Source organism: Microcaecilia unicolor, chromosome 1 (genome assembly GCF_901765095.1).
Source record: "Microcaecilia unicolor chromosome 1, aMicUni1.1, whole genome shotgun sequence".
NCBI lineage: Eukaryota > Metazoa > Chordata > Amphibia > Gymnophiona > Siphonopidae > Microcaecilia > Microcaecilia unicolor.
This window is the reverse complement of record NC_044031.1, coordinates 125,065,739-125,089,848: the sequence shown is the minus strand read 5'-3', so window position 1 is coordinate 125,089,848 and position 24,110 is coordinate 125,065,739. Positions and strand designations below refer to the sequence as shown.

Genomic DNA, 24,110 nt, shown 5'->3' with positions numbered 1-24,110 from the left:
GATGGGAACTTTAGAGACTGTTTTTGGTTAAGGACAATACTTTTCTTCATAACGAACAGAATACCTGGAGAACCAGATTCGGAGACTAATCTTCGTTTCTAAATTTCCCTAAGTCTCCTCTAATTTCACCTGTTGAAATGGTCAAGAATATATGTGGACATTCTTGGAATGGACAAGGATTCGTTGCCCCCCATAACACGGGCCTATTACATCTGGAACCCACAAGGGGGTGATGGAAACCTCCCAGTGGTGGGGGGTGGATGAATTTAAATTCTTCCTCGAGAGCTCACTGGAGATTATTACCCAGAGGTCTACTATGCTTGTTACTTTTGTCTGGAGCATGACCGCAATGCATATTAAGACTTTCCTTAAGACATTTAGAAACTCTTGTTTATGGGCTCAAAGGTTCGTGTTTTTCCTGACCTCTCAGGCCTACTCAAGCTAGACGCAGGGCCTTTTTGGAACTGCGTCCTAGAGCGTTGGCACTGGGAATAATTTTGTTTTACGATTTCCTTGTATATGTAATTAATGCTTGAGGGTAAACAATTTCAATTTGTTGACCCTAAACAGTTTAAAAGAATTTCTTGATGCTAGAGTAGATATGAAGTTGTATGCCCCCCATAAATAGCAGGCTGGGATCAGTAACCCCGAGGTAGCAACTGGTGGGATTATTTTTTTCTTATTCCCTTAGTTATTTATATTCTTGATTCTTGGAACCAAAGTTTCTAATTTGTGGACGAACAGGCCTTAATGTTATTCCTTTCTATTTCCTGTTGTTAATGCCTATTGCATATTCTTAATTGTAGTGAAATAATGATATTATAATAAATAAAATAATTAAAAAAAAAAGAAATGGAATGACTTCCCTATGAAGGAAAGAGGTAAAATGGCTGGGGCTCTTCAGTTTGGAAGAGAGACAGCTGAGGGGAGGATAGATATGGTAGAGGTCTATAAAATACCGAGTGAAGTAGAAAAGGTGGATCTGAATTGCTTGTTTACTCTTCCAAAACCTAGGACTATGGAGCACCACAATTAAGCTACTAACAGTAAATTTAAAAAATCAGGGAAAATATTTAAGTTTTAGGATATTAATTTCTCCACCAATCACCAAAGGTGATAATTGCAATAAATTAAATAAATTAAGTATATATGCTTCAATATACTCAGAACCCAAGAGACCGTATTTTTAGCTTCAAAAGATTGATTTAATATACAATTGCACACGATGAGGTAGGTTTTAAGAGATCTTTACAGGTAATCTGTGCATAAAATAGAACAAAGTAGCAGGTAGGTTAACTTCAAGTCCTTGTTACAAGCATGCTGTGGTCCAGCTGATGATGGAGCACATGTTTCAGGAGCAAGGCATCAGGGCTTTTGCAGTGAGTGAATCTGAGTTGCTTGCAGGAAGAGCATCTTGCTTGCAGTTGAAGAGAATCTGACTCTTGGGAAAAGCTTGTCCTTTTATATCTTGCAAGCTGCAGGAGGATATGCCATGTGGATCTTTGCTGGCTTCCTGGTTTTTTGCACACGAACCCTGAGCATTTGCAAAGCATTGTGGTATCTTGGTCTCATGTCTGCACACGACCCCCTGAGTCCTGGTATGACATCACGAGACTTACAGTCTGGATTTCTTTTGATGTCCTGTTCAGTCTCTGGGGCAGATACACCATTACAAGTCCTTCCTTTCTGCACATGTCTGGAAGCTGATGGGAGGGGCAGGTATACCTTTGACAAGCAAATGTCCTGTTTATGCTTCTCCTGAGTTCTTTGTTTTATTCAGGTGTCCACCTTAGTCCATCTTTTGTTAGGGGGAGGGCAGAGGAAGCTCTTTTGTGTTTAAGTGTTTGTGATCCTTGCTCTCAGAAGTTCTCCCAGAAAAAGGAATGGAGAGCGAGGGGCTTGAATGAAACTATTCTCCTAAAAGCTGCACAAATATATATTTTTAAAAGATACACCAATATATTGGTGTATATATAATCCAGCAATATGCTACATATTTCAGTAATAAACTGATACCATTACATACTCATCATCTCACCATCTCTTTTTCCCCTTTTTCTCAGATCTCAACCTTCAACATTTTCTTCCTTCCATTCATCCATCTCCTTTCTATCTGAGTACATCTCGCCTTCATCGCTGTCGTCATAACCTCTCCTACCCTTCTCCGTACTCTCTTGCTTCTTCTCCTGCTCAATCCCAATCCTGGCCCTCCACATCTGCTTCATCCTATTTGTGCAGGTCACACCTGTGATATCCCAATCTAATTTCTGTTCCCTCTCTTCCCCCCTTCTTCATTGCCTTTCTCTTGCGCTCTGTGGAATGCCACTCTGTCTGTAACAAACTTTCCTACATCCATGACCTCTTTATCTCTCGTACTCTCCATCTGCTTGCCCCTAACAGAAACTTGGCTTTACCCTGAAGACTCTTCTTCAAGTTGCGGCCCTATGCCATAGAGGTTATTTTTTCTCCCATACTCCTCGACCCGGTTGGCCGCAGAGGTGGTGTCAGGCTACTACTTTCACCCTCTTGTAGATTTCAGCCTCTTCTTCCACCTCAGTCTCACTGTTTTTTCTTCCTTAGAAGTCCACTCCATCTGCCTATTTGCTCCTCTGCCTCTCCAAGTAGCAGTCATTTATCGACCCCCCTGATAAGTCCCTTTCCTCCTTTCTCACTGACTTGATGCCTGGCTTTCCTTCGTTCTTGAACCTTCATCTCCTTCCACTCATTCTTGGGGATTTAACATTCATGCTAATGATCCCTGACTCTTATGCTTCTCAGTTCTTGTTTTAACATCCTCTTTCAATCTTCAACTGTGCTCCACTGCCCCCACTCACCAGAATGGCCACTGTCTTGATCTTATCCTCTTCTCAAACTGCTCACTCTCCAGTTTCTGTGCCTCAACTCTTCCCCTCTCTGACCATCATCTGATAACTTTCACATTTAGACACACTCCTCCTCAGTCCCGTCCAATCTTAACCAATACATTTATGAATCTTCAGGCTATGACCCTTCTACTCTGTCCTCCAGTGTTTCAAATCTCTTCTCTACCACTATGTTATCCAAGTCTGTCAATGAGGCTGTCTCTTCCAATAATACTATTCTCTTCTCTGCTCTGGATACTCTCGTTCCTACCATTCCCCGTTCTGTAAAATGTACCAAACCCCAGCCTTGGCTGATCTCTAGAATCCGCTACCTACGTTCCTGTGCCCACTCTGCCAAACGTCTTTGGCTGAAATCTCGTGCCCATGCTGACTTCATACACTTCAAATTCTTGCTGACCTCCTTCCAGTCTGCTCTTTTACTTGCCAAGCAGGACTATTACATCCAGTTGACAAATTTTCTTGGCTCAAACCCTTGACATCTCTTTGCCACATTGAACTCTCTCCTCAAAGTGCCTTCACCTCCAACTCCCCCTTCACTTCCCCCCCAGACTCTGGCTGAGTACTTTCATGATAAGATTCACAAGATTAAACTTGAATTCTCAACCAGGTCACCTCCACCTCTCCTTCCCTTAGTCCATTCTCTCAACCCTCTAACCCCTGCCTCCTTTTCTTCTTTTTCTGAAATCACTGAAGAGGAAACTACACATCTTCTTTCCTCCTCGAAACTAGCTACCTGTTCCTCTGATCCTATTCCCACCCATCTACTTAACACTATCTCTCCTACTGTCATCCCTTTTATCTGTCATATCATCAATCTTTCACTTTCCACTGCGACTGTTCCTGATGCCTTCAAACATGCCGTAGTCACACCACTCCTTAAAAACCTTCATTGGACCCTACCTGTCCTTTCAACTATCGTCTCATCTCCCTCCTCCCTTTCCTATCCAAGATACTTGAATGTGCTGTTCACCGCCATTGCCTTGACTTTCTTTCATCTCAAGCTATTCTTGATCCACTTCAATGTGGCTTTCGCCCCCTTCATTCCACTGAAACAGCGCTTGCTAAAGTCTCCAATGATCTGTTCCTGGCCAGATCCAAAGGTCTCTATTCTATCCTCATCCTTCTCGATCTGTCTACTGCTTTTGACACTGTTGATCACAGCCTACTCCTTGATACACTGTCCTCACTTGGATTTCAGGACTCTGTTCTTTCCTGATTTTCTTCTTATGTCTCCCAGTGTACCTTTAGTGTATACTCTAGTGGATCCTCCTCTACTTCTATCCCACTGTCAGTTGATGTACCTCAGGGATCTGTCCTGGGACCTCTTCTTTTCTCCATCTATACTTCTTCCCTTGGTACTCTGATCTCATCCCATGGTTTTCAGAATCATCTTTACGTTGATGACTCCCAGATCTACCACTCCACACCAGAAATCTCAGCCGAAATCCAGGCCAAAATATCAGCCTGCCTGTCTGACATTGCTGCTTGGATGTCTCAGCGCCATCTGAAACTAAACATGACCAAGACTGAGCTTCTTATCTTTCCCCCTAAACCAACCTCTTCTCCTCTCCCATTCTCTATTTCTGTGGATAACACTCTCATCCTTCCTGTCTCATCAGCTCGTAACCTTGGGGTCATCTTCGACTCATCCCTCTCCTTCTCTGCACATATTCAGCAGACTGCTAAAACCTGTCGTTTCTTTCTCTATAATATCAGCAAAATTCGCCCTTTCCTTTCTGAGCACACTACCAGAACCCTCATCCACACTCTTATCACCTCTCGCTTAGACTATTGCAACTTGCTTCTCACAGGTCTCCCACTTAGCCATCTCTCTCCTCTTCAATCTGTTCAAAATTCTGCTGCACGACTAATATTCCGCCAGTGTCGTTATGCTCATATTAGCCTTCTCTTCAAGTCAATTCATTGGCTTCCTATCCGTTTCCGCATACAGTTCAAACTCCTCTTATTGACTTATAAGTGCATTCACTCTGCAGCTGCTCAGTACCTCTCCACTCTCATCTCTCCCTACATTCCTCCCCAGAAACTCTGTTCACTGGGTAAATCTCTCTTACCTGCACCCTTCTCCTCCACCGCAAACTCCAGACTCCGTTCCTTTTATCTTGCTGCACCATATGCCTGGAATAGACTTCCTGAGCCGGTACGTCAAGCTCCATCTCTGGCCGTCTTCAAATCTAAGCTAAAAGCCCACCTTTTTGCTGCTGTTTTTAACTCCTAACCCTTATTCACTTATTCAGAACCCTTATTTCATCATCCTCACTTTAATATTCCCTTATTTATTTATTTGTTGCATTTGTATCCCACATTTTCCCACCTATTTGCAGACTCAATGTGGCTTACAATAACACATCACGGCAAGCGCCAATCAAAGTAGATAAACAATTGGTTGCATACAAAAAAACAAGTGTAGCATAATGGATATAAACAATTCAATAAATCAGAAACAGACTATCAAGTAAGTAGTGATGCATTGGAATTCCTATTATTGATTATTATGGTAAGTCTTGTTAAAAACAAAAGTCTCTTGTTTGTCCTGTTTGTCTGTCCTAATTAGATTGTAAGCTCTGTCGAGCAGGGACTGTCTCTTCATGTTCAGGTGTACAGCGCTGCATACGTCTAGTAGCGCTATAGAAATGATGAGTAGTAGTAGTACTTGTGCAGGCTCCAGCTTTGACTATCTTTAAGCTGGTTAAAACATTGCCACTTAAAATATAGCTTCTAAATCGATACTCAGCTTTAAGCGGCTATGGGTTACCACATAAGAACAGGATAGACTTTATTTAGTCCCATTTAAGTGAAGTGTGTTATTCTTTCCAAAAATACTAGGACTAGGGGGCATTCAATGAAGCTACAAAGTAGTAAATTTAAAACTAATCGGAGGAGATTTTTCTGCACTCAATGTGTTATTAAACTCTGGAATTCGTTGTCAGAGAATATGGTAAAGGATGTTATTACTACTACTTAACATTTCTAAAGCGCTACTAGGGTTACGCAGCGCTGTACAATTTAACTTGGAAGGACAGTCCCCTGCTCAAGGAGCTTACAATCTAAAAGACAGAGCGGGGTTTAATAAGGTTTGGATGACTTCCTGGACTTGGGGAAATTTCACTGCTTATTCTGGGATAACTAGCATAAAATGTTTTTTGCTTTTTGGGATCTTGCCAGGTGTTTATGACCTGGATTGGCCACTGTGGAACAGGACGCTGGGCTTGATGGACCTTTGGTCTGTCCTAGTATGGCAATACCTATGTACTTATGGTAAATCTGGCAACATAAAGGCTGAATGTCAGTACTTGAATGGCCAAGTGCTGACTCCATCCCCAAAATGCCCCCAAGATAGCGGCTTTGAGTCCAGTGCTACTCACGATATTCAGCGGCACTTAGCCGATTAAGTGCCACTGAATATTACTGGTTAGCCCCAAACCAAGCGATTTTTAACCAGTCAGCGGCCAGCTAAATTTTGTGGTAAACTGTGTAGCTGCTTTCTTGTAGAAAACTTTCAAATAGAGTTAAATTGATGAGAATACTAAGCTAATTAAATCAAAAGAGAAACTCTTGTATTTTATACGTCCGTATTTTGGGGACAGTTATGAATTGTGAGCATTGGTCTTCATTTGCGCTTGTATTTGCCTTTTATTTGAGCAAAGGCATTTAAACAATCTATAATTTGCCACAATGCTGCCATTACATAATGATTTAAATGTTCCCCAATTTGTAGGGGTGTGGTAAAACCATTGTACGTCGGGATACTTTTTATCGGGTGTCCATTCTTGTGGTCCCTTTCTTCAGATGTGTGGTGTTTAGACCATCTGCTAGCTTGTTGAATTCCGAGGAAGAAAGATTCCTGTAAGTGATCTGTTGGAAGCCTTGTATTACTTTTATTTTTTTATAGTATTTCAAAACATATATTTACAAGATAAACCTTGCACAAGAAACACAGAGATAATATCTGAAGTAACAATAATAAATTCTAATATAAAGTATATATACCTCTCGTCTTAGACCACAGTTTAGAGGGGGGGAGTCATTTAAGTTGAGGAGAACGTACATCATATTGATTCAAATTAGGAAACAAGGCCTGGACTCAGTCCACGGGCTATTTTACAATACTGTATATCTCAATATTAGCCCCAAAAGTCATTTGGTAATTCTCTTTAGATCAATAAAACTTTTTAGCTGGTCCAGTTCATAGAAAATATATTTATTGTCCAAATATTTTATCAAGCATTTGCACAGGTATACCAATAAAAAACTAGCTCCCAGTGTCTTAACGTCTTCTCTCAATACAAGAAACTTTCTCCATTTTTCCTGAGTTGCTCTTGTAACATCCGGATAAATCCAAATTCGTGCACCTAAAAATTCTTTTAAGGCATTTTTGAAGTATAGCTTCATAATTGAATTGAAGTCATGCTCGAAGACAAAGGAAACCAACAAAGTAGATCGAGTGTGAATTTCAGTTAAAGACCGCTCCAAAAATGCGGTCAAATCTTATAATCCGGGAACTTGTAACACTTGGTTTTGTGATTTTCTTTTTTCCTCCTCTTTCCTTTTTTGCGATATTGGAAGATAATATATTTTGTTTATCAGGGGAATAAGATCAGAGGAGTAATTGAGAATATCAGTCAGGTATTTTTTAAACATTTCAAGGGCACTCATTTCTACTATTTTGGGGAAATTTAGTATTCTCAAATTGAGCCGCCTGTTGAAGTTTTCAATCTGATCAATTTTGTTATGAAGAATAACTTTGTCTTTAATCAGGCACTCAGTTGTAGTTTTTAATGAGCTTATTTCTCGCTGAAAAAAAGTTTTTTGGCTACTAGTATCTTGCTTTATTTTTTCTATAGAGTCATTCAAAAGGTCTACTTTAGTCACCAAAGAAGCAGTGTCCGAGGCAGCTTTTGTAATCGTATTATTCAGACGCTGTAACATTACCCAAATGCTTCCCAGGGTTACCTCCGCGGGAGCTTCCTGCTCCTGGTGTAAATCTTCTCCAAGCTTTCCGGGTGAGGCACCATCCGCTGAGGATTCTTCGGCGCCAACTTCGGACGCCTCCGAAGACTCTGCCTCCCCTCTAAAGCTTGCAGGACACAGAGGAGGGTTGAGTTCTGGCGAGGAGAGGGTGGTATCCAGCCCGAAGGGAGTAGTCGCTCCTCCACACGGTCCTGCAGCAGGGCTCCTCACCTTCTCCTGTGGCGTGCTCGTAGCAAAACTATCGAGGGTCAACTGGACTGATTGGGTGGCTCCTGCCGTGGGTGGTAAGCTTTTAACCACCCTCTTCCTTTTTGTATGCGGCATCGCTAGTAGTTAAAGATTAGTTTAGAATGGAAGGAAAATCCAGAGAGCCTTGATGAACAGCATCCGCCATCTTGAAACGCCCCCTCGAAATCCTCTGTATTACTTTTCTGACCATAGTATATTCTGATAAGGGAAAGGGGCTGAAATATTTACTTTAGTTGAGGTTTGCTACTTAGTTGGCAACCTTGTTTAGTAGCCAGTCAAAAGGCTAAAGCCAGCACATACTTGAGAGGACCTGAAAAGGACTGACAGGATGAGGTAGAAAAATCAAATAGGGCAGATTTTGTACATTTGTTTTCTGGATAATGATACAAAAAAGTTGGAGGAGCACATCTCTCTATATAAAATGCACCTCCAACGTTCTAATGAAGCCGGAAGGAAGCCTGAAACCAGAAGATGTAGTTGTGTAGATCGCTTTTTCCCCATGAGTGTCTGCCCCGCCCTCGCGTCACAACGTGATGACGTCGAGGGCGGAGCACTGACACTCACCAAATCGCATCGCTCACCCGTCGGTACGCCACGAAACGTAACATCAGACGCATCACGGACCTATGAGAATGACGGCCATGAAAAAAGTAAGCAGTATCAGCAGCTGCTGGAACTCGGAGGGAGACGGGGAGGACCCTGGAAATCGGAGGGAGGGGGGACCCTGGAACTTGGAGGGAGGGAGACAGACACTAGAACTTGGAGGGAGGGAGGGAAGGGGGACTCTGGAACTTGGAGGGAGGGGACGACCCTGGAACTCGGACGGAGGGAGACAGGGAGGGGGGGACAAGGCCCTGCAACTCGGAGGGAGGGAGGGAACAGCCCTGCAACTAGGAGGGAGGGAGGGAGGGTGAGAACACATTTAGCCCTACAATCCCTTTCAAAACATTAATTGCAGAAAGGCAATACCTTGCTAGCGCCCATTTCATTGGTTTCAGAAACGGGCCTTTTATCCTAGTTATTAGATAAGATGCAATACATTATACATCAGGCATTGAGTATAATTGTGCTGTTACATAAGTGCATTGCAATTATTGGTTTCTCTGCATCAACTTGGTTCAGACAACTCCAGTCGGATTATTACATAATTTAATCTGCTGCTTTTCTTGTATCTTTTCTAGGTTGGTTCCTTCTTGAAATCTCCCAGGTTTCCTATATGGGTACTTGGCAGTGAAACTCATCTCACCATATTTTTTGCCAAGGTATGATTTCCATTTTTGTTACATGATTTCATGCATAGACACACTGTATATTTTCATATTAAGGCTATACTTTGAAGCTCTGTCTGTTTTCAGTTAGATTGTCTGAAAGTTTCCATAATTTATGAACACCTTAAATAGATTGGCTGAATTCAAACATTTTCAGACACGCTAGTCTGCATTGAACCATGTTATACAGGCTTGATTTTTTTTTCTATAATTGTGTGCTCTGTCTAAGCATGGTCCTTTGTTCCATGCATGAAAAAAATGTTATAAAGAAAAACAATTAACCTGTATAGTGGTATCTCTCTTCCACATAGTCTAAACTAGCCAGTCTGAACTGCCATCTCATAACTTATACAGTGGGGGAAATAAGTATTTGATCCCTTGCTGATTTTGTAAGTTTGCCCACTGACAAAGACATGAGCAGCCCATAATTGAAGGGTAGGTTATTGGTAACAGTGAGAGATAGCACATCACAAATTAAATCCGGAAAATCACATTGTGGAAAGTATATGAATTTATTTGCATTCTGCAGAGGGAAATAAGTATTTGATCCCCCACCAACCAGTAAGAGATCTGGCCCCTACAGACCAGGTAGATGCTCCAAATCAACTCGTTACCTGCATGACAGACAGCTGTCGGCAATGGTCACCTGTATGAAAGACACCTGTCCACAGACTCAGTGAATCAGTCAGACTCTAACCTCTACAAAATGGCCAAGAGCAAGGAGCTGTCTAAGGATGTCAGGGACAAGATCATACACCTGCACAAGGCTGGAATGGGCTACAAAACCATCAGTAAGACGCTGGGCGAGAAGGAGACAACTGTTGGTGCCATAGTAAGAAAATGGAAGAAGTACAAAATGACTGTCAATCGACAAAGATCTGGGGCTCCACGCAAAATCTCACCTCGTGGGGTATCCTTGATCATGAGGAAGGTTAGAAATCAGCCTACAACTACAAGGGGGGAACTTGTCAATGATCTCAAGGCAGCTGGGACCACTGTCACCACGAAAACCATTGGTAACACATTACGACATAACGGATTGCAATCCTGCAGTGCCCGCAAGGTCCCCCTGCTCCGGAAGGCACATGTGACGGCCCGTCTGAAGTTTGCCAGTGAACACCTGGATGATGCCGAGAGTGATTGGGAGAAGGTGCTGTGGTCAGATGAGACAAAAATTGAGCTCTTTGGCATGAACTCAACTCGCCGTGTTTGGAGGAAGAGAAATGCTGCCTATGACCCAAAGAACACCGTCCCCACTGTCAAGCATGGAGGTGGAAATGTTATGTTTTGGGGGTGTTTCTCTGCTAAGGGCACAGGACTACTTCACCGCATCAATGGGAGAATGGATGGGGCCATGTACCGTACAATTCTGAGTGACAACCTCCTTCCCTCCGCCAGGGCCTTAAAAATGGGTCGTGGCTGGGTCTTCCAGCACGACAATGACCCAAAACATACAGCCAAGGCAACAAAGGAGTGGCTCAGGAAGAAGCACATTAGGGTCATGGAGTGGCCTAGCCAGTCACCAGACCTTAATCCCATTGAAAACTTATGGAGGGAGCTGAAGCTGCGAGTTGCCAAGCGACAGCCCAGAACTCTTAATGATTTAGAGATGATCTGCAAAGAGGAGTGGACCAAAATTCCTCCTGACATGTGTGCAAACCTCATCATCAACTACAGAAGACGTCTGACCGCTGTGCTTGCCAACAAGGGTTTTGCCACCAAGTATTAGGTCTTGTTTGCCAGAGGGATCAAATACTTATTTCCCTCTGCAGAATGCAAATAAATTCATATACTTTCCACAATGTGATTTTCCGGATTTAATTTGTGATGTGCTATCTCTCACTGTTACCAATAACCTACCCTTCAATTATGGGCTGCTCATGTCTTTGTCAGTGGGCAAACTTACAAAATCAGCAAGGGATCAAATACTTATTTCCCCCACTGTATGTCTGTATTCTCCAAGGACAAGCAGGCTATATTATTCTCACAAGTGGGTCGACGATCCGCTTTGGCCCGGGAATCGGCATAATAGCCAGCAAAATCTTACTAGAGCCTTCTGACGCGCGTGCTACACCCCACCATGCATGCATGCATGCATGCATGCATACATAAAGTGCCTTCCCACCCATTAAGTGACTGTGCTCCTCAGTTGTTTTTTCTCCACGTGAGGAGCACCACTGTTTTTCCATCACTCCTTTTTCGCCCGGGAAAGAGCCTTTTTTTTGTGCCTGTATTGCGCTTTTTCACAATTTTTTTTTCTTCTTTTTCTTTCATTGTAGCTTTAAAAAAAAAAACCTTATTATTTTAGTTTTTGAACCCGTGTTTAAGTTTTCTTTTCATCGGGAGCCACATTTAGGACTGCTCGGTCAGGTTTCACATTTTTGTGCCTTTCTTTTTCTTTTAGGCACAATCGAGTCCTTTAATTTAGCAGAAGCTGTCTTCCCTTCCATGTCATTGAAGACTCCCAGTGGCTTCAAACGTTGTATTCTGTGCAACTGGACCATCTCGGGTACTGATACACATTCTTGATGTATTCAGTGCCTTGGGCCCAACCATAGCCCGGCAAATTGTGTCCTTTGTCCTCTGTCCTTGTATGACGAAAAGGATGCAAATTTCCCAAGAAGCTCAAAGAGAGAAACTTTTTGGAGCTCGGTCCGGTCCTTCGACGTCAGCATAGGCATTGAGCTTAGCGGCGTTGATGTTGAGGGAGGCATCAACATCGGGAATCAAGGTAGGGATGGCTGTTGTGAGGCCCAGAGACACTGGGAGCAGTGAGGCGTTGAGTGGTTCTCCAACTGCCTCGAGGCCTCCTGCTGTACAGGCCCCCTGGGACCAGCCTTTGTTGGACCTTACCCCAAGTTGACGTAACCTCATTGGCACCGAGGAGTCTCGGTGAGGTGCATCAGGTGAAGGCCAAGCAGCACTGACATCGATCTCTTTTGACGCCTGGTGCCGGGAGTCCAGGACATTGAGGATACAGCACCTGAGGAGCGTCGGTGCTGGGAGGATTACTCCCCCTCCATTCAAGAGGTACCGATGCGTGTGTGTCCCACCAGCCGAGATCCTGTTCCCACGCCCCAAGCGCTTCTGCAACCTGATCTCCAACCAGCCCCGCAGCCTTTACCAATGGTGGCTCTTGACAAGCATATCTGGGCCTTTCTCCCAGAGATTTTAGAGGGCTTGCTGCATCGACCTGCATCGGCATCGGGGGTGCCTGTGCCTATCATGCCTTCTGCTGCAGCCCCTTCTGGCCCTCAGCCCACGGTGAAGCCTCCGGCACCAGTGTCGCTTGCCACCTAGGCCAGTTCTCCTTTGACGTCCGTGGAGGAAGCTTCACTGGAGTCGAGGCGGGAGCCGACTCCTCGACACCGTTTGTGAGGCCATGGACCCTCAACGTCGAGGCGGGCCCAGTCTCAGACTTCCCTGAGGGAAGTGTTGTCTGATACCAAGGAGGAATGCTTGTGGGAATCAGAGGAGGATCCCAGGTACTTCTCCGATGAGTCCTATGGTATCCCTTCTGAGCCTTCCCTTCCAGCCCGGAGGAGACTGTCTCCTCCAGAGAGCCTCTCCTTTACATCTTTTGTACGTGAAATGGCAGATGCCATTCCTTTCCCTGTAGAAGTGGAGGATGAGAGAAGGGCTAAGATGCTCAAGGTCCTGGACTACACTTCTCCACCTAAGGAGTCAGTGACGGCTCCTCTTCACGAGGTACTCAAAGCAGTCCTCTTGCGGGACTGGGCGTCCCCTCTGTCCCAGTGGTCCCCAAGAAGATTGATATCCAATATCAGATCCGTGAGGAACCTGGGTTGGCAAGGTCTCAGTTATTCCGCAACTCCATGGTGGTGGATGCCGCTGTCAAGAGAGCCAAGAATGCTAGGGACTATGCCTCGGTTCCTCCAGGCAGAGAAGCTAGAACCTTGAATTCTTTTGGGAGGAAGATGTATCAAGCCGCTATGCTCATAGCCTGTAGCCAATCATACCAGCTCTTCATGAGCGTCTGACTGTCTAGCTTGGTCGACGCGCTCCCTCTAGAGCAGGCTGAGCCGTTTCGCCAGCTTGTCAAGCAGCAGAAGGTGTGTCGCAAGTTCTTGGCCAGGGGCACTTACGACACTTTTGATGTGGCATCCAGAATCTTTGCTCAAGGTATAGCGATACGCAGACTCTCCTGGCTGCTTGTTTCTGACGTGGACATTCGGTCCTGCAGACAATGGTGGATGCCCCTTGCCGGGGGGGATAATCTTTTCGGAAAGAAGGGTGATGAGCTTGTTGACCAGATCAAGAAGCACACCGATGCTATTTCTTCTCTCTCCCGCCGGACGTCTTTTGCAAACACCTCCTCATCCAGGAGGTTTTTTGGTGGGTCACGGATTGCTTCCTATTCCTATTCTAGGCATAGGTACACTTCTGTGGCTGGCCAGCGTGCTCGGGCTCAACCACAGTGCGCTTCTTCTTGACAACAGCGTTAACCCAACAGCAAGGGACAGGCTTTTGACTGGCTCCAGCAGAGCATAGCCATCATAAAAGTGTCTGTGCCAGACGACTTGCCATTTGTGGGGAGGTTAAAATTTTTTCACTAAAGGTGGCCTCTTATAAATTCCAACCGGTGGGTTCTTCAAATAGTCCGGTTAGGTTACACCCTCAATTTGATATCCAAACCTCCACATTGCCCACCGAGAACTCATTCATTCAGCTCTCAGCACAAACAGGTACTTGCAAAGGAACTGTCCGTCCTTCTAAAGGCCCAGCAGTCGAACCCGTTCCACCAGGGGAAGAAGGGCAGGGATTTTATTCCATGTACTTTCTTGTGCAGAACGAGACGGAGGGGGTGCGTCCCATCCTAGACCTAAGAGCCCTGAACAAATTTCTAGTCCGAGAAAAGTTTAGGATGGTTTCCCTGGGCACCCTTCTTCCCCTCAGGAGAACGATTGGCTATGTATGTTCTCTGGACTTGAAGGATGCATATGCACACATCCCGATACTTCCAGCTCACAGGAAATATCTTCAGTTTTGGATGGGGACACATCACTTTCAGTACCGCATGTTGCCTTTTGGCTTCACATCAGCTCCCAGGATGTTTACCAAATGTCTAGCAGTAGTTGCAGCATCGCTACACAGACTGGAAGTGCATGTGTTCCCTTATCTCGACGATTAGCTGGTGAAGAACACCTCGGCGGTAGGTGCTCAGGAGTCTATGCAGAAGACTATTCAGGTGCTAGAGCTACTAGGGTTCATAATAAACTACCCTAAGTCCCATCTCCGTCCTGTTCAATAGTTGGAGTTAATAGGAGCCCTGCTCCTCACACAGACTGTTCAAGCCTATCTTCCAGAGACGTGTGCAGACAATCTTCTGTCCCTCATGCCCAAGGTTCGGACATTGCAGCAGGTCACAGCTCAGTAGATGTTGAGATTGTTGGGCCACATAGCTTCCACAATGTATGGTACACTCATGGCATGTCTTCACATGAGATCTGCTCAACGGACCCTGGCTTCTTAATGGTATCAAGCCACGGAGAGTCTGGAGGATGTCATCCAAGTATCCCCCGAGCTTAAACACTCTCTTCAGTGGTGGACAGTTTGGTCCAATCTGACCTTGGGACTACCATTCCAAATTCCCCAGCCACAAAAAGTGCTGAAGACGGATGCATCACTCCTGGGGTGAGGGGCTCATGTAGATTGACTTCACACCCAAGGAGCTTGGTCCCTCCAGGAAATTAATCTTCAAATTAGTCTCCTGGAGCTCTGAGCGATCTGGAACATTCTAAAGGCTTTCAGAGATCGGCTGCCCCATCAAATTATCCTAATTCAAACGGACAATCAGGTTGCGATTGTGATGTATTACACCAACAAGCTTGGGGTACCGGTTCTCGCCCTCTATGTCAGGAAAGCCGTTCAGATGTGGCTTTGGGCACGCTGTCATGGCATGTTTCTACAAGCCACTTACCTGGTGGGCGTAAACAATGACCTGGCCGACAGACTAAGCAGGATAATGCAACCTCACAAGTGGTCTCTGAACATGGGCATAGCCTGAAAGATCTTCCGAGCGTGGGGCACTCCCTCGGTGGATCTTTTTGCCACTCAACCACAAAATCCCTCAGTTCTGTTCCAGGCTTCAGGCCCACAACAGACTAGCGGCAGATGCCTCCTTCTTCATTAGGGGACAGGCTTTCTGTATGCATATCCTCCAGTACCTCTAGTGGGAAAGACTTCATTGAAACTCAAGCAAGACCACGAAACCATGATTCTGATTTCACTCTATTGGCTGCGTCAGATTTGGCTCACCCTTCTTCTGGAATTGTCCTCTGAAGATCTGTTGGAGATTGGAGTGTTTTCCGACCCTCATCACTCAGAACGAGGGGTCGCTTCTACATCCCAACCTCCAGTCCTGGCTCTCACAACCTGGATGTTGAGCGCCTAGAATTCACCTCCTTACGGCTTTCAGAGGGTGTCTCCCGAGTCTTGCTGGCTTCCAGGAAAGATTCCACTAAGAGGTGCTATTCTTTCAAATGGAGGAGGTTTGCTGTCTGTTGTGATAGCAAGGGCCATAGATCCCATTTCTTGTCCTACACAGACTGTGCTTGAATACCTTTAACACTTATCAGAGGCTGGGCTCAAGACCAACTCCGTAAGGGTTCATCTTAGTGCAATTAGTGCTTATCATTAACGTGTAGAGGTTTTTAAGGTTTTGTGGCTAGCATAAACTAGAAATGACTACTATTACTAGTAGTACATGTATGTAGTTTATTTTAAACTGACCTCTTGTAACTATTCCACAAGGACAATTTACTATAACTCATTAACTTAGTTTTTTAAGGTTTTGTGGCTAGCATAAACTAGAAATGACTGCTTCTATATACATGAATTCGTACGTGTGTGTTTTTAATTAGAATTGTTCCCCCCTAGATAATACACATTGGTAAGATATTGGGGCACGTATAGTTTTGATAAAGACTGCGATTTAAGCATCTTTTGAAAGCTCATTATTATACTGCTACTTTTGGTGCTGTTCTCCCTGAGGTTTAGGGGGCTTGGTGTCTTTGGGTACTTACATTTTTATATTATATGTTTTGTTTCTGATTGGAACTTCTTTTGTATGTCTGTGTGTTTCTGCACTCCTGTTATATAATGAAGTTCTTTTATTTTTCCTGTGATTTTTATATTGTGCATATATCTCTGGACTGCCTTTAGTTCTCTTCATGAGAGGTTTGCTCCTGTCAAAGGCCTTTCTCAAACCCCCACCAGTGTCATGGGATCTCAACATCGTTCTAACGCAGCTGATGAACTCCTTTCGAGCCACTGATTTCCCTCCATCTGAAGTACTTCACCTGGAAATTCATTTTTTTTGGTGGCTGTTACTTCGTTCGTAGAGTCAGTGAGCTTCAGGCCTTAGTAGTGGTGCATCTTATACTGTTTCATCACAATAGAGTAGTCCTCCGCATGCACCCCTAAGTTCCTGCCGAAGGTGGTGTGGGAGTTCCATCTGAACCAGTCGATTGTCCTTGCCAACATTTTTTCCCCGTTCCTCATGCCCACTCTGGCAAAAGCAGCTTGCACACCTTGGACTGCAAGAGATTGTTGCCTTTTATATGGAGCGGATGATGCCTTCACGACAGTCCGCCCAGTTGTTTGTTTCTTTTGTTCCCAATAGGAGGGGAGTTGCCATCGGTAAACGCACCATTTCCAGTTGGCTAACAGATTGCATTTCCTTCGCTTATGCCCAAACTGGGCCAATTCTGGAGGGTCATGATTACAGCTCATAATGTCAGAGCCATGGCTGCATTGGTGGCTCACTTGAAAGTCAGCCTCCATTGAAGAGATTTGCAAAGCTGCAACGTAGTCTTCATTTCAACCCGTTCACATTTCACTACTTGCCTTGAGCAGGATACCCAATGCATAGTCGGTTGGGCAGTCAGTGTTGCAGATCTGTTTGGGGTTTAGAATCCAACTCCACCCTCCAAGGCCCGTTTTGTTCTGTTCCAGGTTGCACTATCAGCTAGTTTGTATATAGTTTCAGGTTATTCTACATTATGTCCTCACCATTGTGATTCAGGTTAATCTACATTATGTCCTCACCATTGTGAGGCCAATTGACCAATGTTTGTTGTTTGGGTGAGCCCGGATGCTAGGGATGCTCCACTTGTGAAGAATAAAAATAGCCTTCTTGTCCTCGGAGAAAGCAAAGGTACTTACTTACACTGTAGTAGGTATTCTCTGAGGACAGCAGGCTTATTATTCTCACAATCCCGCCCACCTCCTCTTGGATTAAACTGAGGATGGACGGGAAAGCACTCCGCACCATCGTTTTGGGGCGCAGCACTTGCGTCAGTAGGCTCTAGTAAGTTTTTGCCTGGCTATTATGCCGATTCCCGGGCCAACGCAGATCGTTGATCCAGTTGTGAAAATAATAAGCCTGCTGTCTCGGAGAATACCTGCTACAGGTAAGTATGTTTGCTTTATGTCTGATTTAGGGTCCCTTTTACAAGGTGCATTAGCGTTTTTAGTGTGCGCTATAAAGAAGGATGCCCTAACATTAAAGATGCCCATTATATTCCTCTGTATGTCTCTAGCATTTAGCGCACGCTAAAAAATCTAGCACACCTTGTAAAAGACCCCCTCAGTAAGGTGTTTCTTGTATTCTGTGCCTTTGGGGACAATCATAATTAAACCCAGGCCATTGTATAAACCAAGTTTAGATTGCAGCATAGCTCAGTTGTGAATAAAGTTTTTAAAAAATATCTCCAGAGGGAAGGGTTGTCCAGGGTTGTCCATACATGTCATGTCAATAATCTCAGTTTAGCAGAATCACTGTCTCACGGCAATTTGGGCCTTTCTCTTGAGTAAAGACACCATTTGCAGCTGAAGATTCCTCTGGATTGAGTCCTTAGCTTTACTTATGATTATAAATACCAATATGCAGCTTTTCTGAGTGGACTGTGATAATCTATAGTGAAGCCTAAATCTTGCAATTAGAAACCCATATACTAGAAGCCTAAATCTTGCAATTAAGAGACCCATATACTAATGTGTGTAAGTTTTGCATTCACTGTGCATTGTGGTGCAATCTCCCATCTCCCCCCCCCCCCCCCCCCCCCCCCCCCCCCCAGCACATACTGTGTTTGCCCTTGTTGGGATAGTTGCAGGGCAAGAGCAACCCCAAGGTGCTCTAGCCTTGCAGTAATAAATGCTTGAATTAGCTGCTAAAATAAAGCTATTATCTGCCATTGTGAACTTGTGATGGTAATGGGACGGAGCATGTGCGAATTGCTCCTATTTGCCACTAACCCACTAGTGGCACTCCGAATAAGTGCCAGTGGGAGGGATAAGGAGGGATGGTGGTTCTTGATGCTACTTAAGAGTGTGATGGGGTTGGGGATGCTGCAAGGGAACTTTTTTCCATAGTAGCAATTTAACTACCTGCCAGTTGCGCAAGTGCATTAATGTCTGCTTGTTAGGAAGTGGTAAATGTACCTGTGCCATCTGCAGCAGTCAGCATTGCAGTTACTTACCATACGTTAACTGAAAGCATAGTCCACACGCATAACCCACTCTTTTTCCCTCTCTTTCCGGCCTCCTGCTGCACCAACACATCGCATGAATTTGAGTGGTAAATGCTTACTGCGCTTAGTGAACAGACTCCCAAGTGAACTAACATTCTGTAAAATTTAGAAATCTTCATGCATATTATTTATTCTGATATACTTTCTTGGATTGTTGCTTTTCATAGTACATTTGGGTCTTTGAAGACTTATTGCCAGAAACGCGAGGATGGCCACTGTGTATCTTGTCACCAAAATGTTACCTGTACCTGTTTGTTGAAATATTCTTGCGGTGTGCTTCTTTCCTTTCTGTAAATTTTAGTGCCTTTAGAGATACATTTTGAATTTTATAGAAATGTATTTACTAAATGGCTTTTTAAATTTCCAGTCTTTATAGTGCTAAGACTTTGAATGTTTCCTATTACTAGTAGTACATGTATGTAGTTTATTTTAAACTGTGACCTCTTGTAACTATTCCCACAAGGACAATTTACTATAACTCATTAACTTAGTTTTTTAAGGTTTTGTGGCTAGCATAAACTAGAAATGACTGCTTCTATATACATGAATTCGTACGTGTGTGTTTTTAATTAGAATTGTTCCCCCCTAGATAATACACATGGTAAGATATTGGGGCACGTATAGTTTGATAAAGACTGCGATTTAAGCATCTTTGAAAGCTCATTATTATACTGCTACTTTTGGTGCTGTTCTCCCTGAGGTTTAGGGGGCTTGGTGTCTTTGGGTACTTACATTTTTATATTATATGTTTTGTTTCTGATTGGAACTTCTTTGTATGTCTGTGTGTTTGTGCACTCCTGTTATATAATGAAGTTCTTTTATTTTCCTGTGATTTTTATATTGTGCATCGCTGTGATTTCTTGTGAACTATGGCAGTATATATTAAGTTTAATAAACTATGAACTATATAAAGCAGATAACAGTCAAAATATTGTATAGCCCTACCAAACATTTTGTATGTTTCCCTTTTCATTTAATATGTCACCAATGAATAGAAGTTTTCTTTTCTCTAAGGACAAGAGTTCAAGGTTTTAACTAAATTGTAGTCTAAATAATAGTTGACTTTATTTTGCTATTTTGAAGCAATGAAGGTTCTTGTGCTACTTAGTTCAGTATATATTTCTAAATTCCCTTATGATATGGAAGTTGCAGAGCAGATGTCTTGGAAGTCACTATAAATGAATCCAAAGCAAGGATGCAGGATGTGCGGCTTGTGCAACCTTTCTTTGTGTTGGAGAAATCATGCAGTGTGGCTGGAGTTGAAAACTGACTCTGGGTGACATACAGTAGAACGTTTGAGTTGTATGGTATCCACATTTCCATACTGTTGGGACCAGTGTGAGTATAGGCACTAATGAGCTCAAAGTGAATTAGAGTTGAGTGGAGCCAGCCAGGAGCTGAAAATAGCATCCAAGACAGTGAGATACTGAGCAGTGGAGTTTAGGAAGAAAGATCCATAGGATCCAGTAACATAGTATCATAGTAGATGACGGCAGATAAAGACCTGTACAGTCCATCCAGTCTGCCCAACAAAATAAACTCATTATGTGGTATGATGATGATGCGATACTTCATATGTATACCCGATCTTAATTTGTCCTTTCCATTTTCAGGACATAGACCACAGAAGTCTGTCCAGCATTGTCCTTGTTCTAAATTTCTGAAGTTGTCGAAGCCCCTGAAAAACTCCACTGCAGCCCATCCAAATCAATTCAACCACAATCAGGGCACAGATCATTGGCTTTGCTTCCCAATTAGAGGTGTTGCTACCTGATCTCCCCTAAACTTCCCTGGATCCGTTCCTTCCAAACAGGATTCCTTTGTGTTTATCCCATGCATTTTTGAATTCCGTTACCGTTTACATCTCCACAACCTCCCATAGGAGAGCATTCCAAGTACAGTAGAGGTAACATGGGTGTCATAGTGAGTAATAGAGGCTGAGAAGGGGAATGAGATTGAGCAATGGGGGAGTGGGGTGGGGGTGAGAGTACACGTATGGTTTCCAGTTATGAATGGAAGAATGAGCAAGCTATAAGGACTGATGAAGGAGTAAGGAGTGATGGTTGGGAAAGGAGAGGTTACTTGGTTTTCTTCTACTCACCCCCCCCCCCCCCCCAATTAGTTTGAAAACTACTAAGCCACAAGAACACTAAAAGGGGATTTGGGGTAGAATAAGTTCTTGGTTTTATGTAGGGCCTGAAATCCATAGTCCCTGAGATTCTATATATCGCGCCTTAATTTCCAAGTGGAAATTAAGCATATTCTATAACAATGCACATAACTTAATTGTATAGCTAATCAGTGCAGGTAATTGGATAGTAGAGATATAAAGCTCAAGATCACCTGGTAAAATTAGAAGTATGTGTGTGCTTGTGTGTGCAGGGGAAGTGGTACCTGGGACTAGAAGTGGAAAAATGTGAAGTTTTGGAAGAATTGAAAAAAACTTTATTTCATATAGTTCCTCTTAGAATAACGTAGGAAATATTTTTTTCAGGAAGTGGTTGAAGATAAACTTCATAATATGAAACAATAGTGTTAATTGAACGTCTATATTTACTGCTAGATAATACTGGGGTCATTTTACTAAAAAGTGTTAAGCCCTTTACATGCGGTTAGCATATGCTAACAGTCTACTGCAGGAATGCATTAAAGCATTTTGTGGTATTTTGCCTATTATCACACAGTAACACACTCATTAATGATTTTTTTAAAGATATTTTTTGGGGAGGAGGTGTACTATGAGTTGGAGAGTGGGCGTTCTGCTTTATCCAGCTCATGTTAACTGGATAATGCAGAGGTAACATGGGAGCCCTTAGCACCTCCTAAATAGGAGGTTGTAAGTGCTCCCACATTAATTATTTGCAGGTACCACGCTCTAAGAGGCAGGTGCTCAAAAGTCCTGTTCTAAACAGCGCCAGAAAAATAACACCACAGCAGCGCGGTAAGGATCTCCCTAATGCTCAATGTTAATGACATACAAATTTAGGCATATTGTTAGTGTTGAGCATTAGGGAGATCTGCATGATGACAGTGTCTGCCAGAATGCCAGAGGGGGTGAGGACGGAAGGAGGAGGAGAGCTGCAGGTAGGTGCAGCTGAAGGGGAATAAGTCCAGCCATTTCAAAAGTTTAGCTGTTTTCTCCGTTGAGGGTGGGGGTGGGAGGAAAGAATGAGAACTCACTTCAAGGTCCAATCAAGAAGTTGGGGAGGTAAACTCTGAATTGCAGCTGTGAATAAGCAAATTACTACCTATACGTCTAGAAATCTCAGGGGGCCCCAAAATTACTTCTCCAAGATAGTGAAGACTTGCAAGAGGAATTCAGGAGTCCCATCTTGCTGATGCATACTTGATAGCAAACAAGATGTTCTTCTCCTCTCACCATTTCCAAAGCGAAGCTTACTTACTTCTGTCCCCAGAGGGGAGGAGGGAAGGTGGATGAAGAGGTGGCCGGTTATAATTTTCAACAACCCTAATGCCAGCTCTCAGGTGGCATTAGGCTCTGGATGGTAAGAGTGACCTTGTTCATAGGGCTTCTCTTTGAGCATGGGAGCAAATCGCAAATGACCTAATTTAAATGCAATTAGCAAGTCATTTGTGATATCTTTTGGTGTGCACATTGCTCCCCACGCTAGAGTTCTCCGAGCTATTGGCCTCTAGCACCCGCATTTGCTTCTGAGCATCGGGGCAAAAGGGAATATTAGTGCATGACCTGCAATTAAAATAAATGAAATAGCCCTAAAAAATGCTGAGTACAAACAGAGCTTAGTGTGTGGGAAAGTCCCATGTTAACCCATGTTGAGCCCCAATTTTAACGTCCTTTAGTAAAACAATCCTGCTGTGATTTGTTAGGGTAACTGTAAGGGTGTTTCTTCTTTATTCAGAGAACTGAATGAAGTATGAAAGAGGAATTGCTACTAAACTAAAGAGGGCTAAGAAATTATTTTTTTCCATTCTACATAATGGTGACTGCAGGAAGACTTTCTAATTTCAGATGTTACCTTTTACTAATCCTTGCTTTCCAACTCACTCCATAATTTCAACTGACAAAATTTCAGATCTCTTTAGATAATTAGGTTGCAGCTGCTTGCAGGTTGATCTCTAGCACTGGATATATAACCTGTTTTGTACACTTATGAAATTTAAAGTGTAAATGTAGATAGTTGATTTTGAGGCCAATCCCCCTCATTCTATATAGTGCACCAAAACAGTGATAAAATGGCAGTTAGGTGCCTATCCTGCTTATAATCAAAATAGAAAAACGCCTATATTGTGACCCAAATCGGGAGATAGACGTTTATCTCACAAAAACGAATAAAGCGGTATAATCGAAAGCCGAATTTGGACGTTTTCAACTGCACTCTGTCGCGGATGCGGACAAAGTTGATGGGGCGTGTCGAAGGCGTGGTGAAGGCGGAACTGGGGTGTGGTTATCGGGCGATCAGAGATGGGCACTTTTTGCCGATAATGGAAAACAAATATGCGTTTTTAGCGAGAATTTAGGGCACTTTTCCTGGACCCTGTTTTTCCACATATATGGCCCCAAAAAGTGCCCTAAATGACCAGATGACCACTGGAGGGAATCGGGGATGACCTCCCCTGACTCCCCCAGTGGTCACAAACCCCCTCCCACCACAAAATATGCCGTTTCACAACTTTTTATTTTCACCCTCAAATGTCATACCCACCTCCCTGGCAGCAGTATGCAGGTCACTGGAGCAGTTATTAGGGGGTGCAGTGGACTTCAGGCAGGTGAACCCAGGCCCATCCCCCCCCCCCACCTGTTACACTTGTGCTGGTAAATGGGGAGCCCTCCAAACCGCCCCCCAAACCCACTGTACCCACATGTAGGTGCCCCCCTTCACCCCTTAGGGCTATAGTAATGGTGTAGACTTGTGGGCAGTGGGTTTTGAGGGGGATTTAGGGGGCTCAACACCCAAGGGATGGTGCTATGCACCTGGGAGCTGTTTTACCTTTTTTTTTTTTTTTTGTAAAAGTGCCCCCTAGGGTGCCCGGTTGGTGTCCTGGCATGTGAGGGGGACCAGTGCACTATGAATCCTGGCCCCTCCCACGAATAAATGTCTTGGAATTATTCGTTTTTGAGCTGGGCGCTTTCAGTTTCCATTATCGCTGAAAAACAAAAACGCTCAGCTCAAAAAAAGATAAACGTC

The 24,110-nt window shown here is 43.8% G+C and overlaps 1 protein-coding gene across 1 annotated transcript in view; it reads left to right on the top strand.

Annotated features, from left to right (window-relative positions):
• MINDY3 (MINDY lysine 48 deubiquitinase 3) overlaps positions 1 to 24,110 on the top strand; it is a 468,791-nt gene that overhangs the window by 247,934 nt on the left and 196,747 nt on the right. Inside the window, exon 11 of the mRNA XM_030199997.1 lies at positions 9,302 to 9,382. Within this exon, the coding sequence (XP_030055857.1) occupies positions 9,302 to 9,382 (81 nt within the window). The remainder of the gene's footprint in view (positions 1 to 9,301; positions 9,383 to 24,110) is intronic.